The 18,141-nt window shown below is 35.1% G+C and overlaps 1 protein-coding gene across 1 annotated transcript; it reads right to left on the bottom strand.

The window, feature by feature from the left end:
• Positions 1-10,405: 10,405 nt before the first annotated feature.
• Positions 10,406-15,907, bottom strand: LOC116174622 (sulfotransferase family cytosolic 1B member 1-like). The gene is made up of 5 exons (XM_031492562.1): positions 15,703-15,907; positions 15,552-15,651; positions 11,007-11,142; positions 10,838-10,958; positions 10,406-10,794 (listed from the first exon to the last, which is right to left on the bottom strand). Exons 1-5 carry the CDS (start codon positions 15,905-15,907, stop codon positions 10,406-10,408), a joined length of 951 nt encoding a protein of 316 aa, XP_031348422.1.
• Positions 15,908-18,141: the final 2,234 nt, after the last annotated feature.

Here is an 18,141-nt window from a genome sequence, read left to right as displayed (position 1 = left end):
TACAGTGTGAACCAGTTAACTATGCCGTTAAACAAATATGTTTTCCAAATAAAGTCAAGGTCCAAAATTTTTACGGACATAAAATGCGCAAACTGCTTTTTGAAAATTCAGCAGTTTTATTCTTAAATACTGTACCTACCAAACTTTTGTGCCCAGGTTTACACTTGGAATTATTTTTCGAAATTTTGAAAAACCAACTTTGGATGCATTATTTTCAGATTGAAAAAGCCCCGCGTTTCTAAATTTGGTTTAGACAAGCATTCTTCTTAGATAGCGATACATTAATGTAATTAGGAAAAAGAATGAAACAAAATTGACGCTAAGATATACAGGGTGTTGCATTTAAAAAATACCAACTTTGGGCCAGATCTCAGAAAAGGTAGTCCAATTTTTTACTACGCCACTGGAACTACGTAAAATATCTAAAATAGGCAGTTTTTACCTTTTTCTATCTTACATGGATAGTAAGATATGATAACATTTTTTTCGTTTTCACCCTGTATCTCAGAAACAAACGTAGCTAGATTTATTCTGTTTATGGCATTGAAAGTTTTAAGTTTAAGGACTGACTTACCCAATTCTTCGACTTCCTTAGAGCTCTTCGGAAGCAAATGTTTGCTCCATAATCTGAAGGCATACGCTAAACTTGGAAATAGACTAAGATAGCAGTACTCGAATTCTCAATAAAATAACAACAAGCGAAGATAGGAAATAAGATACGAAGTTGGATAGGCAAATAGAAAACTGACATCCATTAATGAGTGCTTGATCGCAACGACAAAGTGAATTTTAGTTATATGAATTTGTTACGTTCACTTTGGGCCAACGTGACAAAATTACTTTAGATAAGCACACGGTAAGCTCAGGCAAAGTAGAGGTGGGTCGGGGTGAAAATGGGGTTCTTCTATACAAACACAAATAAGCCAAAAAGGGAAGGAAACAGTAAAAGTAATCCGGATAGGCGCCACTTAGTCTTTGATAAATCTAGAGAGACAGAGAGAGGAATACTTACTAAAGGGATAAACAAGGCAGACTAAGAGATCCTTGTTCTCGTCTTACTAAACTCGAAGGAATGCACAATTACGGGGAAAGAAACATAAACAATATTTGATCTCATAAAAGCGGGTGGTTTAATACTGTAATACAATGATCTCAAAATACAAATCTGACACTGTAATATATATAGATCTGGTATGTCAAAATGGGAATTTAAAATAATCTCTAATAAAAACAACGTAGCCGGGGAAAGTATTTATCCAAAAGGAGCTTCCGCAGAAACAACGGAGCTATAATCATTAAGTGACTTTCAAACAAAGTAATAATCAACTCGTTAGTATCAAAAACCAAAATGTAATCAAGCGTTAAAAGGGAAAAACGACGAAAACAACTAAATTTACCTTTGAACTACGGTCGCACCCTTCTGAGCTCAGAGGACGCGAAACTGCAAATCTGTAAACAGACAGACACACAAACAAAAAAATATAAAAAGGATAATGATTCGTGTTGCACAATATATCGCATAAGCAATGGTTAACGTAAGACACGACGGGTTATTTTTATACATAGAATGGCAATCAATACTAAACAAAAATCAAAAATTCAAATGACTTTACGAGAAAACAAAATTTGGTTCGACTAAGGGTTGGTTTTTACAATCGGTATGAGATATCTAAAAGTGACATGAAGTCTTAAGAAAAAAATACTATGAAAGGTACAAATAACGGAATCTCTCTTCAATGACAAAGCAATCTTATCAATTCAAATGAAAACAAACTTACACGAACAAGTTCTTCAGAGCAAAATACATAACGTTAATTAAAATTGTAGAAATTTGCTTCGAACAAAGTCTCGGCAATTTTAAGAACTAGATCACAAACAAAAGTAGTTAATATGAAGAATAAAATACAGTAAACTAACAAATATAAGTATCGGAGTAACACAAATATGATGTCGATCGTAGATGATATTATCGTTAATCTAAACTTCGGTAACGACAAAACTAAACGTAATTGGTAACTGGGTATACAAACACATACGAACGATTTACACAGTACCAACTCCACACGTCTTGTTATTTAGGTACTTGCGTTTCGGAGGAATCAATCGTAGGTCAACGAACTTTGCAAAATTGGGTCATCAGTTCAAATCGGTTTCACACGAAATGACGGTAATTCTTCAGTCGGTAAGGTAGAAATATGCAGGGAGTTTTTGATTGGTAATGGCGTCGATATTTCAATGGAATTCTCTTGCACAATATCGAAAATCGGGAATTCGCGTTTCCACTTAGAAATATCAATGCACAATCAGGAAGCAATTGGTAACTCCAAAATAAGAAGTACTCAGAGAGTACGAAAGTAGCCTGAAATAGATTATTTAAAGTAAAAAGATAATGCGTCATAGATAACATACCGTAAACGGCCTTAATCTTGTAAGATAAATCCGCAGAAATGCGTCAGCGAAGTTGGAAGTAAGATAATAAGAGAAAAACTTCACTAACCTTAATACAAACAGCACATATAATATCCCAAAAAGGTAGTCAAGTAAGTGTAATGGCGTGTAGCTCAAGTACAAGTCAAGATCGATTCGAGTTCATCAACAACGTATGCGCGCGTCAACAGCAAATGGGAGAAAACGCGCAACAGAAATCTAGACGGGAAGGTTTTAAAAGAAAGCTATATCACAAATAACGGATCGGGTTACAATGTGAACACCTAGATGGTGTAAGGATTGCTATATAAAGGTAAGAGTTCGCATAATGTTATTCGAGAAGGATCCACATCGTAATTCAAATGCAGCCAAAGCAAAGATTTAAACGGTAAAGAAAATAACGTCACAAATTTCAAAGAGACAAGAAAATTACGTAATACACAGTTTCTTTAAATTAATTGAGATTAAAACAAAAGGTATTGATGCATATTTTATCCATGGTAACCAGAGATCTCAAATTGGCGGCCGGAAGTTACAAAGCAGATTACGACCATGCGGCAGTGACGGTCCCCCTCCAAAATGATATATACTTAGCATTTTTCAGTCTTCAGTTTGGTAGCAGTGACGGTCTGCCGCCTTACATACTACCTGTAAACGTCTCTCAGGTTGTTTTTACAACAGCGTCTTTTATAATCAACCCGTTATCGTTAACCCCACTACCACTTGAAACTGATGCACATCCATTAACTTTTAACACACCTGACCATTTTATACAAAATCTTAACGAACAATCTGAAAATATAAAGAAATTTTACACAAAGAAACACCTGCAAGTTTTTTCAACTTCAAAGGTCTTTTCACAACTAAAAAACACACATCAACTAAAATTATACGTGTCATAGCGACATTTTAAAGGGGGGAATAAATAAATTACGGTTTACATGCGAACATAACTCGTATTTCCCGACAAATTTCCGCGCAAGAAGCTTTAATTTATTCCGAAGGCATTCGAAGTTAAATTAGTGATGAAAATAAAGCTAAGACACGCAAGACATGGTAATTGTCGGGAAATTTATAGTGCAAAAGGCAGCATATGCGAGCATCCATACAAATTCGGTATCACTCCGCGAGATAAATTCATACATAAACCAGAATGCCGCATTCGACTCCTCTAAACGGAAGCGGCGTAAATTTCCACTGAAACAACTCGTGTACGGAAAACTTCCACAGGATAAAGTTAGATGCTCCTTTGTATCGTTAACCTAAAAGGACAAGATAAGCGATAAGTCGACGGTTAACGTGAAAACATGGAAAAGTTGAAGTGGAACGTGTACTGCGGCATCCTCCATATTATGAACAACGAGAAAATTTAAATAAAACGAAAACGGTCTCCTAACTTCGAAATAAAGTGCAGTTTCCGCGAAGTTCGCGTTGGTGCATTTTCCTCCATAGTGATTTAGATCGATCCGAATTAAAATTTACACTGCATTTCCCTTCTAAATTTATCTCGAGCAATTTTCTCGTAAATTATTAAGACATTATGGCGAAGCTTTCGGTGTCCCATAAATAAATGAAAATTGATCGAGGTCGGACACTCTAATACTTTTCGGTTAAAACGTGTCAAAAGGCAGAAGTAGTTTTATTTATCTACCCTCATTGTGTGTATAGAAGCCGCACCTTTTCTCTATTCGCCAGACATGTCGTTTTTCTCTATTTTCTTAGGCTCTCTTTTTGGTGGGAACTTTCCCTGTTTATTTTTCACTAATTCCGACCTATACTCACTGTAAGAAGGGCCACTTCAACTTTTTTATCGCTAATCGTAACCATACGGAAATAAACTAAACTAATAAGAGAATAAATGTCGGCGGAAAGGAAAAAATTCCAGCGGCCTATTTGTTGACTATCTCGGTATATCTTTTCATTCAATTTGTTTTGCTTCCAGCGATTTTGAAGGGAAATCAAGACTGATGTCTCAATTTTACCTTTGAGGATCCAAGACAGACACTGTGATTTATTTATTTTCTACTTGAATGCCCATTCTTATTGAGCCGTGTAACGTTATTTCTTTCTATGAAAAACAAAATGACACTTTCTGTATATGAGGCATTAGCTAAGGAAAAAGTAAAGACATTGCAAACCGATTGCTTGAAGTTGACTTACCATTGAAAATACTTACACAGCAATTTTTATACTCACCGTCTATCATTTATTAACTTAGAAATAACTAACTTGAGAACTCTTATCTGGGTCGTAAATTCAGCTCGACTAATCCCAAAGCCAGCCATATACAGATGAACAAATTAATTCGACATAAAACAATCAAATAGGCTGAAAGAAAAATAGGCACTCAGGGCCAGAATACACATACCACGCAACAAGCGATCGATAGTCACAATTCAAAAAATCTTAATCACCTTAAATAATCCAAAAAACACAAAACACCAGGTGATATTGCTTCGAAACTTCACTTCTCGACTACATTTATAACGCTCGAATCTCGATTTAGACGGCAGTGACTTCGTTGTAATTACACCTTTGATAACTTGAAAACCTTAAAGAAAGGCTTCTCTTCGGCGACAAACGCTCTATAAACAATGCACTCCGACCAAACTTTTTCGTAAACGTGAAAACACGCCTTCGCTTACATCGATTTTTTAAACAAGACAGACTGTTTCGATGACAAATTTTCCAATAAATACGCACAAGTACGGCTATGTTTCAATGTCCAAAGAACTCTATTCACGTCGTCCACCAAAAAGTCAATCTGCATCTGTGTTAAAAACTTCGGCGATAACACGTCCTTGTTTTGAAACTAATTGGCCTATGATGCGGTAAGAAAAGCTTCTTATCGAGGACCGTAGAAAAACATGAGATAAACTTCTGCAAATACTACACTAATAATTTCCAGATGTTTAAGACGTAATTTAAATTTATAATTACCAAAATTATTAATTCTGATACATCAAGATTGTCCTTGAATTCAATTAATATGATCGAGATTGTGCTTCCCAAATTCCAACAAACATTTAACGTTAACAATAATTGAAATGCACATACATGCTGTTAACAAGAACCAAACAAATCCTCCAGAGCCAGATTCCTTCATGGCAGAGACCAACTCACATTCCCATTGGTGTGGAGACTGCAAGTCGCGGGGAAGGCAGAACCTGTATACGCTGTCTGCGACTTGACCACATTTAATCCACAGGAAAAAAAATGGTATCAATGATCTTGAAATTCCACTTTACAATTAATGAGAAAAAATCACGAAAATCGGTTGTTTAGGTCCGCTTATCATTCATGAAAAATATAGAAAACGATCGACACCTAAGAGTTCAAATAATGTAACCCGAAGCCTGAAATTAAAAATGCTGTATTCGGAAAAATAAATTTTGAAATAAAAATGAGATCATGCATTGATGCAGGTTGTCATTAGTTCCTTGACCTGAAGGACCGCTGCTAAAGCTCGCCTTTCTCTTGCATAACATTCAAAGGAAAATATTAATGAAGTTACATTTATTGCATACGGATAAATTTGAAGTACCTAAAAGAAAGCCATACGACGGTTTACTTAATACTCTAGGGGGGTGGTTATTGGGAGGAAAAAATAGAAGTAGGATGTTTTAGGGAGAGTGACGTCAGTTCTAGGAGTTTTCGCTTAGTTTTCTTACGCAAGAAACTGCGTTTTAATCACTGAAATAATTTACCAATTTTCTGCAGTACTGATAGAAATGTCAATTTCCCCTTGTGTACTTAATACAAAAGCACTATTTAATCGTCTTTAAACTTTTTACCGGTTGCCTTGTAATCCAAAATCTTAATATCGTCCAATATAGACGCCCACAAAATTGGTTAATACACTTTTTTTTTAATTGCAACTAGTCACTTCAAGTATAAACGCAATGAAACGTTCTGTACTTTTGAGCACAATGCTTTCGTGGTCAAATTTATTTAAGCAAGATCACGCTGAGAAAATGCTGCAACCAAACGAAAATTTCCGCTCACGTATTAAGAACGTTTAAAAATAAATCAGGCAGCCTCTACAGCACGAAGTTGCCCTTTTTGCAAAAATACGCCACTTTATATTAGTTTTACTCGTAATGTGTACCTACTCGCAATGGATTTAAATGCACACACGACAATAGTTTCGTCGAATTGGCAGCACAGTTTTCCCTTGCAATTTGGCAATTAACTTTAACTTTCGCAATTATCGAATTATCACGTACGATTCCGCGGTTGTTAAATCTTCCATATACTTCGATTATAGGGAATTGTCTTGAACCTTCAGTTGAAAATAATGCCTCTAAAATGCCGCACACAACTTAGATAGGTTCGGCGAAGAATCTCTCTTTCGCCCAATTTGTTCTAATGTAGTCGCAAAGCCCAAAAACAAACGGACCCGGCGCAAACCAAGCTTCTGCCACCCTTTTTTTTATACATGTAAGGGTATAGCAGAAAGCCCGTCTCACATGCTCCGTAAGATCTTTAGAACCGACAACACTGTGCCGTTTTGAATCGCTTCTTATCTGAAAGCGCTTCATTGTATCCGCTATCGCATAAAAATTTCGTTCTCTTTCACTATGAAGCAGTATATTTCCCATACTGGAAAATTTGTAAATTCGAAAAATTCTTTAACATGGCAAAGCGAACACCTGTTACAAGCAGCATGCTATCTTTATCGATGTTTCTTAGTAACGCTATACAGGGTGTCTTAAATTGAGTATGATATCTTGGCTATTTTTGTTATTATTATACTTAAAGATTCCGTTAAATTGGCGAAATTGTGTAGTTTTTGATGCTAATGGAGATTCCGATATTTTGAAAAAAATAATTCGTTTCGTAAATAACTGGAAAAAAGTGAAAATCGCCATTCTTAAAAAGTGCAAATATTTTAGTAACAAATAATTCTAATAAAAGTTGCAAGATTCGATGGAACAAAGTCAATGGACATAAGAAACATTTTTTTCAAAATGGCGGTTTTCGAGATATTGACATCAACTTCCTTATTTTAAATAGACGCCATATTGGATTTTTACGTCACTCGATATAGAAAAATGTCTCGCATAGTCAACATCGATACGGCCATGGAATTATTGCCATAAGAAATACATTGTAATTTTTTTCTATATCGAGTGACGTAAAAATCCAATATGGCGTCCATTTAAAATAAGGAAGTTGATGTCAATACCTCGAAAACCACCATTTAAAATTTTTGTTCTACGCCCATTGAATTTATCCCATCAAATCTTGCAACTTTTATTTGAAACTTTTTTGGATAACTCTTTGTTACTAAAATTCACTTTTTAAAAATGGCGATTTTCACTCTTTTCCAATGATCTAGGAAACGATTTAGTTTTTTCAAAATATCGCATCGGAATATCCATTAGCATCAAAAACTACACAACTTTGCCAATTTAACCGAATCTGTAAGTATAATAATCACAAAGATAGCCATGTTATCTTACTCAATTTAAGACACCCTGTATAGTGGCAGAAGAATCAAGCGCTTAGGGAAATTCTTCTTCCTCCGGCACTCCATTTTCGAGATATTCATACTTAGTTTTTACATCGGCAGTAGATATGTCTCGTCTAGACGTTCCAACCGCCTTTTGAGAGTACCCTCCTCTGGCACTCCGTTCGGCAGATATTCAGACGATTAATTTTGCCTTTGTGAGTACTCAGATATAAGGAATTATAACCGATCGCGATAAAGGGAAATGTCTTAAGTGTGGAAATGTGTAAGAAATTTTGGAAATGCTTCCCAATTTACGAAAAGTTTGTAAGAAATTATAGAATTCAATGGCTTGTGTCTACAGGGTGTCCCATTAATAAAGGTCAGAGACCATATCTATGGAACCGTTCATTGCACAGCTTCGGGAGTGAGTTGGGGGAAGGGAAATACCTCTGTGAGGAATTGCATGCAACGTCAATCTGTCATTGGACATTGCCAGTGTGACAAATGCGACTGGAAAAGTGACAGGTGCGGCCGGTAAAGTGACCGGACGCAGGGAAAGTAGTCCGATAACGTATTACTGCCACTGCCGTGGAAATTAATAGTTATTTACATAAAAGTCGGGAAAATGATACCATTACTGGCGAGGAAATATTGAAGGACGAGGCCGAGTACTTTATTTTCCGACTCAAGTAGTGTCATTTTAGTGACGAGTTTTGTATTAGATTTTACCCGAAATCGTATTTCAATATAAAATTTCAATTTTTATATACAACTTTCGCTTAATGTCAATCTGTCAGTGATGGTAGGAGTCATTATAGACATTTGGAAATGTCACAAATGCGGCCGCTAAAGTGACAGCTGCGGCCAGAAAAGTGGCAAGCTGCAGGAAACGTAGTCTACTCTGCCTCTGTCATGGAAACTAAAATTTCCTAACAGAAAGTAGGCATGAAAATGAAGGTTTCATGACGTTCTCGGCAAAACATCGATCATTTCCATTATTTTGGAATTTTAAAAGTTTCAAAAAAGAAAGCCAGTTCATTATTCCAAAGTATATATGTATGATGAATTTTACCATTTTTAAGTAAATCGTTATTCCCTCTTAAAACAGAAAAGTAGGAATCAGAAGGCATTAATTATTCATTCCCAAACCGACAGGAATAATATTTTTATTGTAGCAGACTTAAAGCAGTTTTCAGTTAAATGGTTCCCGACAAAGAAAGTTTTCCCTAATTCGGAAAAAACTATAGAAAAGTTCAGCAATTTCATTTTGCTTGCTAGTAGGTGGAAAGTAGTTGGCACTTATAAGATTTTTCTTCCCGAGATAAAATCTCGGCGCGATAGAAAATTGGCGGAGAAGTTTTCTCATAACGGGCTTCATCGGTGACTGACATAACAATCGAATTAATTATAAATTAACCGTTACGTACTCGGTAGTTTATTGGTATAATGATGGTACGAATTGTGATACGATCATCTCCACGAAAAATTGTAATTATCTGCCTCAAACAGTCGTCCAATTGATCGGAAACTGAACTAAAGTAATGAAACTGGGGTACTCTGCTTTAATAACCGTAAGAGCCGTCCGGTAATTAATTCACTAATTTACTTACGAAAGCCCGCAAGTTGGGGGATAGTTGATAGTTACTTAACTAGAATTAAACTTACGTAAGCTCTCTGGCCACTATAATAATGCGACCAAAACAAACAGATTATTGCATACGAAACTGAATAATAAGCAATTACAGTAAATGATTAAGTTACATCACGAGCATTATATTTGAAAGTGAGTTACTGGAAGCTTTCGAGTATCTACTGGCCCCATCCGAATTACACTGCTTTACTTGTTTGTGTATTAAAAGCTCAGAGCAACACAAAACAAATTAAGAAAAGGTTCCGTTTTGTTTGCTCGTTTAATTTATACACCAAGGGCTTACCTTATTGTATTATATATCTCTAACATTATAACTCATAAGTACAGGGTGACCAAATAAGCGGGCACGTTACGGTATCTTGGAAACTTAATTGTAGAGATTTTTTTAAATGCCTAATTACTGGACGCCATCTTGATAAGGGTGTTAATTTATACAGAATAGGTAGGGATTAATCTGAAGAAGTTTTTTTGGAGGCATTACCGGTCAAGCCGCGAGAGAACTCGTGAGTTAAGACCGTAGATTGAGAATTCATTTTTGGGCTACCGTACTGCTCAAAATATACTTTTTTCAGGAGATTCGATCTTCACCCACGCAAGAAATTTAGTGCGTCCAATGTGGGCTAAGTATAGATCATTTCCGTTTTTTTATTGTGAAGAACGTTAGTTTTTTATATTGATAGATTAAATTTCTTCGCGACTGAAATTTTGTTTACACCTTCGTTTAGTGGTGTCCAATCTTAAAGGTACTAATTTTGGAAAGAGCAAACCAAAAACATAGGTAATGTCGTTACATCTTACCTACTCGTTAAGATAAAAATCATGGGATGCAGCTACCAAACGTAGGTATGTGGCTGGTGCTGTAAAGAAATCTGTCAATATTCATCATTTAATAATGAAAATCCTGTCCCCCTAAACATTTTTTCATTCATAGCCTTCAAGTTGCCGATCATTTCTGGCGTCATAACCGCCTTATGACCACCGACAATTCCCTCTCTAGTAAACGGATTGCAGTCCCCATTGAATTGAGCTAGCATATCCTCGTGGTTAAACGCGGGATTCTTCTTCAGCGAATCAAAGCTGAGGTGATCAATAAGCCTAGGCATTTCTTCCTCTGGCACAGTTTTTCCTAGGAAGCTTGCTACTTGACGGATGATCGCCGCCAGGTCCTTCTTCATATCTTCGTACCTGATGAACAGCATACTGTGGTGTTCTCTTTGGTCCCACACGCTTAACACTTGGGACCAGTAGGGACCTTGAAGAACTGTAAAATGTTATCGGTGGGAGTTCGTGAGATCGTGTTTTACCTTTTCCGGCCAAAAATAGCTTGCAGAACTCTTCGAAGCTCCCCTTAAATCCCAGAGTTGTTCGGTGATGGTGGAACTGGGAGAGGCACACGTCTTCGACGGAACGAAGCACGACAATGAACTAGAGTTTCTGTTAGTTTTTGTTACAGGCAACTGAAGAAAAACCAACCTTTGGTTTCTTGGCGTTACTGGTAATTTCGTTTGGAAACAAACTCCAATGTAGATGTGTTTTGATTAGGCGTGGTCGTTCCATTTCGGACAGTATTTTTCCGACGTTGATGTTGTAGAATGAAACTCCGTCGGTCCTAAACGAAAGTTTTAGTGGGTCAATCTTTCAATACTGTCGTGAGGGTAATTGTATGGATTCAGTTATATTTTTGATTTTTGAAAGACAAGGAGGGGACAATGTAATGGGTCAATATTTGCCGCCGGATAAGGTCTCAATCACGTCCATCTCACCTCAATCGAGATATCTCTTCATCCGCTAGAAATAGTGAAGCTCCTCCCGAAAGACTCCTGGTACATTTAAATGAACATTTATTATTGGTAGAATTTTTGAAACCCGTAACATACTCAATCACTAGTATTTTTATTAAATACACTGTAGAAGCGGGGGGGGGGGGGGGTCTTAAAAATCAAAATATCAAAGATTTAGATTTTAAAAAACAAGCAAATATTTTGAAAAATTTAAACAATTCAGAAAATAGAACAATTTAAAAAACAACACAAATTTGGAAAAATCCAAATAATTTCTTGAGAAAATAAATCTAAATTTGTGATTAGGTGTGCACAAATTTGAAATTTAGAATGGTGAAAAATGGGGACATGATATACTCTAACGTGCCATATTCTTCATGCCCCCCCCCCTCTCTCCCCAATCTAAAACATTGAATTTCGTGTAATGCAAAACTCCCTAAGAGAGAGGCAAACATAATAACACAAACATTCCGAAAGATTGAGAACAATTGAAAAATTGGCATTATTCTGAATATGAGAAAAATAAAATCTTACACAAAAAATCGAAGATAAGATTGTAATTTAAAAAATAGAGAAAGATTCAACCAATTCCGAAAAACTTCCTGCAAGTGTATAGAAAAATTCTAAATTGTTTCCGTCGGTAAGGATAATAAAAACCTGAGAAACAGCTACAAAATCATGTTAATTAAAAAAAATTAGATTCATTACATTAGATAAATTCAGATAATCTAAAAATTAAAGTGTATGCAAAAGATTCATTAAAATGGGGAAATTTAAAGAAAAGTAAAAAAGCTAAAATATTCCAAAAATTCAAAGAGGAAAAAGAATTGGAGGATTTCATAACTATTCAACAGTTCGCAAAATGAGACAATTGAAAATGCTCGTATACATTTTTAAAAATAACAGTGAACCCAAAAATTCTAATCCATAAAAATTTAAAAAAAACTGAGAAACATTTGAAACTAATCACAAAAAAAAGTCTTAAAAAATGACACTCCATGGACAAGTATTAAAATTTGATACTTGATCGACCGGAAAATCGTAACTATAAGACAGCAGTACTTAATAGCGAAGCAGTATGGCATCCTCCATCGTTTTAGGTGCTGACGTGGGCCAAAATAGTTATTTGTACAACTAGTTTTGAAAGTGTTACTTTTTTTCATGAATTTTCAGTTTGATTAATGAGGGCGAAGCCCGAGTTAATCAAGCAAATTCATGGAAAAAAGACACTTTCAACACGTGTTGTACACGAAATTTTTTTGCATAGTGATCTATAATAACCCATAGTTGAATAATTTTATTGACATTCGCGATTTACTGTCACTCAAAAATGGATGCTATTGTTCATAGACAGGACTAAACTCCATGAAAACGCATAGTAAAAATCGTGAAAAAAAGTACCACTTTCCATACGATTTTCCGTTAAAAAAAGTCCGATAATTTCATCACTATGTAAAAAAATAATTCACAAGTATCCAGTTTTAAAATTTAGTAATTCATATTTGGACATATTTGTGAATGGTCGGTCTTAGAATCCCTTCTGCACCTTAATATAAACCATTTTTTCTAAGGGAACTATATTTGTGATATATGGTTTCTATGCCCATAAATTGTCATGCCTTCATAACATTCGGCTATGCGACTAAGAAATGATAGAAAAAATAAACTTACGCTTTCAAGCGTGTTTAATAGCTTTATCTGATTCTAAGGGAATTGATATTTTTTTGTAAAGAATGTAAAGTCATCGGCAAAGAATGGTCGTTTGAAGATCGAAAATTCGATTTCCTAGCGAAAAAAAAACTAAATTGTGGGAAATGCTGATCAATAAACAAGGTAATTTTTTTTCATTTAGCATTGATTAATTAAACTGAATACATGATAATTTGTACGTAACTTTCACAGTTCACAAAATTTGCGGGTGGTTTAATTGCCTTACAATGAATACATCACTGAGGGCGTAATTTCTGGACTTAATTAAGATTGAGGCTGTTGCGCTTGGTTCAGTTATTTGTTTTACCTAAATTGTATAGAATTTGCGAAATTATGTGCCGAATAAAGACAATTATTTGTAATTGGTATTAAGTTTTCTAAATATACGAGCACGTAAATTATATTAAATTTAGCTGGAATTATTAATTATTCAGTGAACATAAATTGGAGTAATTTACCGGTTGCGAAACTTATGGAAGTAAATTCACATTCTCGCAATGTTTAATAGCAAGTACAGTGAGCGGTTAAAATATGGAACAAATTCATTTAAAAATCAGGTGTTGGATTTTAAACTAACGCTCGCACACCTCTATCATCCTTTTTCTTGCGCATTTTTTGCACTAAAGAGAAAATATACAGGGTGTGAAAAAAGTAGATTTTAATACCAAAGTTGATTTTTTAAATGGAACAATATTTTTTAAACCCAACACCTGATTTTTACATGAACTTGTTCCATATTTTAGCCGCTCACTGTAAATATTGGGTGATTAGAGCGACTAAAACTAACATTGTTTATCAATGACCAAGAGGCTCAACTATTGTGTTTTTTTCTTTAATTGTTTTACAAGCAAAACACATAGAAGACCGGAACCAACGATTTTTCCTAGATTTTTGGAAATGATCTTTGTAGATTTTGTAAGCAATTTTCAAAAATTGCGCTAAACGACGGTGCTGATCGCGAGAAAAATCAATATTAGTTAAAAAAATTCAAACTACAATTTTTTAGCGGACAACAAAAATGGCCCATTTTCATGAAAACTGAGCAACAATTTTTGACTCTTGTTTTTGCATACAATTGTTAAACAAAAAGGATTTTGTTGTCGGTATCGCATGTGTATTCCATAATGTGCTCGCCTCGGGTAAAGGTGTTCCCGCATACGTAAATCAATCAGTTTTATTTAATATAAAGCGTCTCTGGGAATATTCTTGGAAGGTTGCTCAGTAACGTTACTTCAAACTGAGACTGAAATAAAAATCCTCAGATCGCTTTCTGCAAATGCAAAAGATTTCTTTTGCTCGTATGCTTTGTTGGAAGCTTTCAAAAACGCACGTGGTTTAGAGTAGGTAGGTTCCACTTTTTAATCGCAGTATTGATTGAAGTTTTGAATGAATGCACCAAAGGGTTGAATATTTAAATGCCTTTGACATTACCTTCATATGTACAAGCATTAACGATGCATTTGAGACTTTGTTTCAAAGATGCTTCCTATTCATCTACGCCAACATCCTTTATTATTCTTTATAATAGACTTTTGCATTTGGATTTTGCACCTACCAACTTTTCTTCTGCTTTTGCAACAAGTCACTGAATGGACGGTGTATTATTTTCTTCAATCGAAGTCAACTTTATTTTGACTGATTTTTATAGGCAAACGTCAAGTGACATTTCCAAGGCAATCACGGAGTTACCAATGAATGTATTCCAATATAACGTTAAGTCATATGATTTCATTTTATTTCCCTTATTTTTAAATTATATTGCAGGTATAATTAAAAAAATACTATAAGAAACGCTTGTATATTTGGTCTTTAGCATTTGAATCGTTGCATTCGTTGCGCTTGCTTTAAAGACTTGATTATACACTGTTTTTTAATATACTATTTTTTTTTATTAAGTTTGATTTCGTCATTTTTATATTGAAAGATGCCAGTACAAAGTTTCAACGAGAGTAAATTTTGAAAAATGTCTACAATTTACTACTCCTATGTGTTTCGACCAAAAAATTACGTAAGCAACGTAAATTTTGAGACTGCTGTGCACGTAACCAATAATTATAATCCCGCGTTTATTTGGAAAAAAACACTTTTTTTTGTTTCCACGCTCAAATTCCTTTTAACGTAATTGGTAACTGCATTGGGTACCATAATGAGATTATATAACATACCAAGCTATAGGAGAGAGGGGTACCTAATTTAAAGCATTGAAGAGTAGTGACTGAGGCCTACTGAGTACTGATCGATAAAGCAATTTTTTTTTAATTATTCAAAATGCAAAAAAATTTTGGTTTTCGATCGATAGTGGGCAGAGCTTTAACTAATAGCACCTCCCCCCACTCAACCACTATACAATCACAAACAGCCATGCCTTATCTGGGATTCAAACCAAGGACTACGTCACATTTGACTGTAACTTAGTATACCGGATGTTTGAGAAATTTGGGGTTGATCAAAAATGAGAAATAGTACACTGGGACACACACTTTTTTTATTATAGCCATCCTTTTTCAACTAATGTATTCTTACTCACTCTAGTGTTGGAAATCGGTTTATCAAATCTACTTCCTTTGCCTTTCCGTAATTGAAATCATTGCAAATCAACCAAACCATTTCTTCCGTCCAACGAGTTCCTGTAATCCAAGTCATACACGCACAGCGTCATCGTTTCACCGCTCACTTACCAGATTTAGGGTAACCGACAACAAATATGTCATCGTCGTGGATCGGAAACTGTTTGATCTCCTCGTACACATTTTCATACTCGCTTATCATCAAATTATTAAAGGGGCCTACTTCTATAAAACCTCCGATTGAAGGTGAGCCGTATAGGCGTTTGACCATACGATTTAATTCCGTGGTGTCATCAAGAGTTCTGATATACGGCATTTCGGTACTCATCACCATGCGGTTTTTATCAGCACTCTCACTTTTGGTTACGTAATTATTTACTTAGCCTATTTTTATCACCTATACGTCAAAAATTGATCTACGTTTTAGCTTAGAGTTGCGTGTGAAACTGATTCTAATCCTTCCTTTATTAATAATAATAATTATATGTATGTCACGGTCGTCTGCCTAATTTAGCAACTCATTATAATCTGATCGCCACCGAAAATGTTTAGAAATTGATACGCAAATCCATCTAGCAGTTTTATTTTTAAGTACTGAACAGAAAGCTATACATTCGCGTGAAGTTAGCAAGACTTGCGTATTTAATCTGTAGTCACAAATATGCAAAAATATGCTAATCGTGTAACTTTGACATCTATTTTTTAAATTCAGCTTTGTGCGGTTTTTAATAAAAATAGATTTTTAGTATTGAAGGATAAAATTTGGCCTAAAACGAAATATATTTTCTTAATCTACCAGACAAAGTTGTTACATTAGATGGATGGATTATATTTTATGATCATTGTCGGTAGGTTAGACGTAACGACACTGTCACTACAACGGATTTTCTGAATTTTTGAGTGAATTTCTCCTGTGCATTTTTCAAAAATAGAAACTACCATTGTTTTATCCATCCGTCTGTCCATGTGAGAAAAGTGATATTTATTGTAAATATCTCGTGTGCAGATAAAGTAAATTTTTTAAACCGAAAAGCTTAATAAGTAAATTAAGATAAAGGTTAAGTTATAAGGTGAAGGGAAGAGGGGGGGGGGGGGGGAGTTCCTTGCACATAAACATTTTCAGATTGTATACTTTTAGAATTTTCAAAATTTTGTGAATTTGAATATGGGCGTAATTTTATCTTCTTTAGTTTTTACAGCAGGTTTTCCGAACGTTTCTAATTTGATTTTTATAGTTACTTCTCTCTCGGAGACACTATTTCTGTATACATTTTTAATTTTCCGAGTTTTCATCAATCCCTAGTTGTGAGATTGGTCTATGCTCTGCGTGTGCCAGGTCCCCTTTTTGTGTAGTAAAAGTGCCCGAACATTTTCCCGCCTTGTTCACTATATTTGAATATGCAACACGGAATAGGTCCTCACAAACGGCAAGTGGAACGTCTGAGTGACAAGTATCTGTTTATGGAATCACAAATTCAAGTGTAAATATCAGTCGGAAGAGGTTACTCACAAAGGAAAATTCGAATATCTCGATAACGGGGTGTTGCGGTAAAGTGGAAGGTCTGGACGGGCCATATTTCTTGTTCCGAGGTAGTTTTTCCCTTCTTTTCGAAAATTTAATTTCCTTCTGAGTTAATGCTGACATTTTTCGAGTGCGAAATCGAAGACGACTTGTGGCCCGCGTGTTGTACGATCGAAATTGCGACACATTAACTCGATACGGTCGTCCTCTGCAGAAATTTTTATGACAAACCAGTTGCCTGTTTACTTCCCTTTGCAAGGAATTATAAGTGTCATGAAAATTAACTCAAGCTGCATACATTCATTATGATTAAATACTGAAATCAAACAAATTCCTACAATTTTCTTAAAACGATAAAAGAAACCTAATTCCTAGCTAAACTCAAAAATATACCTACTGGCCAGATAATTAAATTTATCTTAGTAAATAACGTGACACATCATGCTAAATAAGTAAATCTAAATTATTAAATAAATTGTTTAAACAATAAAAAGAAAATTCTATACCTTATTTGTAAGATGCACTTCTGTTAAAATCGTAAAAATCCGGCCACAAATATGAAAGATAGCGTTGCATATGTGCAATCCATATTTGACGTGCTACTTCAATTTCAGTTTATAAGAAAAATTTCATTGCAATGCTTTTCTAAATAAGAAAGTTGGCACTGCGCATGTGCAGAACCAAATTTTGAAACTGGCGTTAAATATTGCTTTATTCCAAGTGCTATGTATGAAATTTCATTTAAATACTTTTATAAATAAATAAAAAAGTTTGCAATTCGGTTTATAAATGCTCGAGATGAAAAAAGGCCACTGTGATTTTGAATCGATTCGACTCAACTTTTGGCATTGCGTATTATATGGCTAAAGCTATGCCCATATTGAATTTCATGCAATTCAGTTCATAACTAACGGAGATGTCAAAGCGATCGGACATTTCTAAACAAAGTGATCGTTCACACGGACAGATAGAGGGACAGACAGACAAAGGAACAGACGGACAGACCGACGACAGACAGCAATACAAAA

The sequence above is a fragment of the Photinus pyralis genome, unplaced genomic scaffold (assembly GCF_008802855.1).
Source record: "Photinus pyralis isolate 1611_PpyrPB1 unplaced genomic scaffold, Ppyr1.3 Ppyr1.4_LG6, whole genome shotgun sequence".
NCBI lineage: Eukaryota > Metazoa > Arthropoda > Insecta > Coleoptera > Lampyridae > Photinus > Photinus pyralis.
Note: the sequence above shows the minus strand (reverse complement) of the source record. Positions and strands in the feature narration are given on the sequence as shown.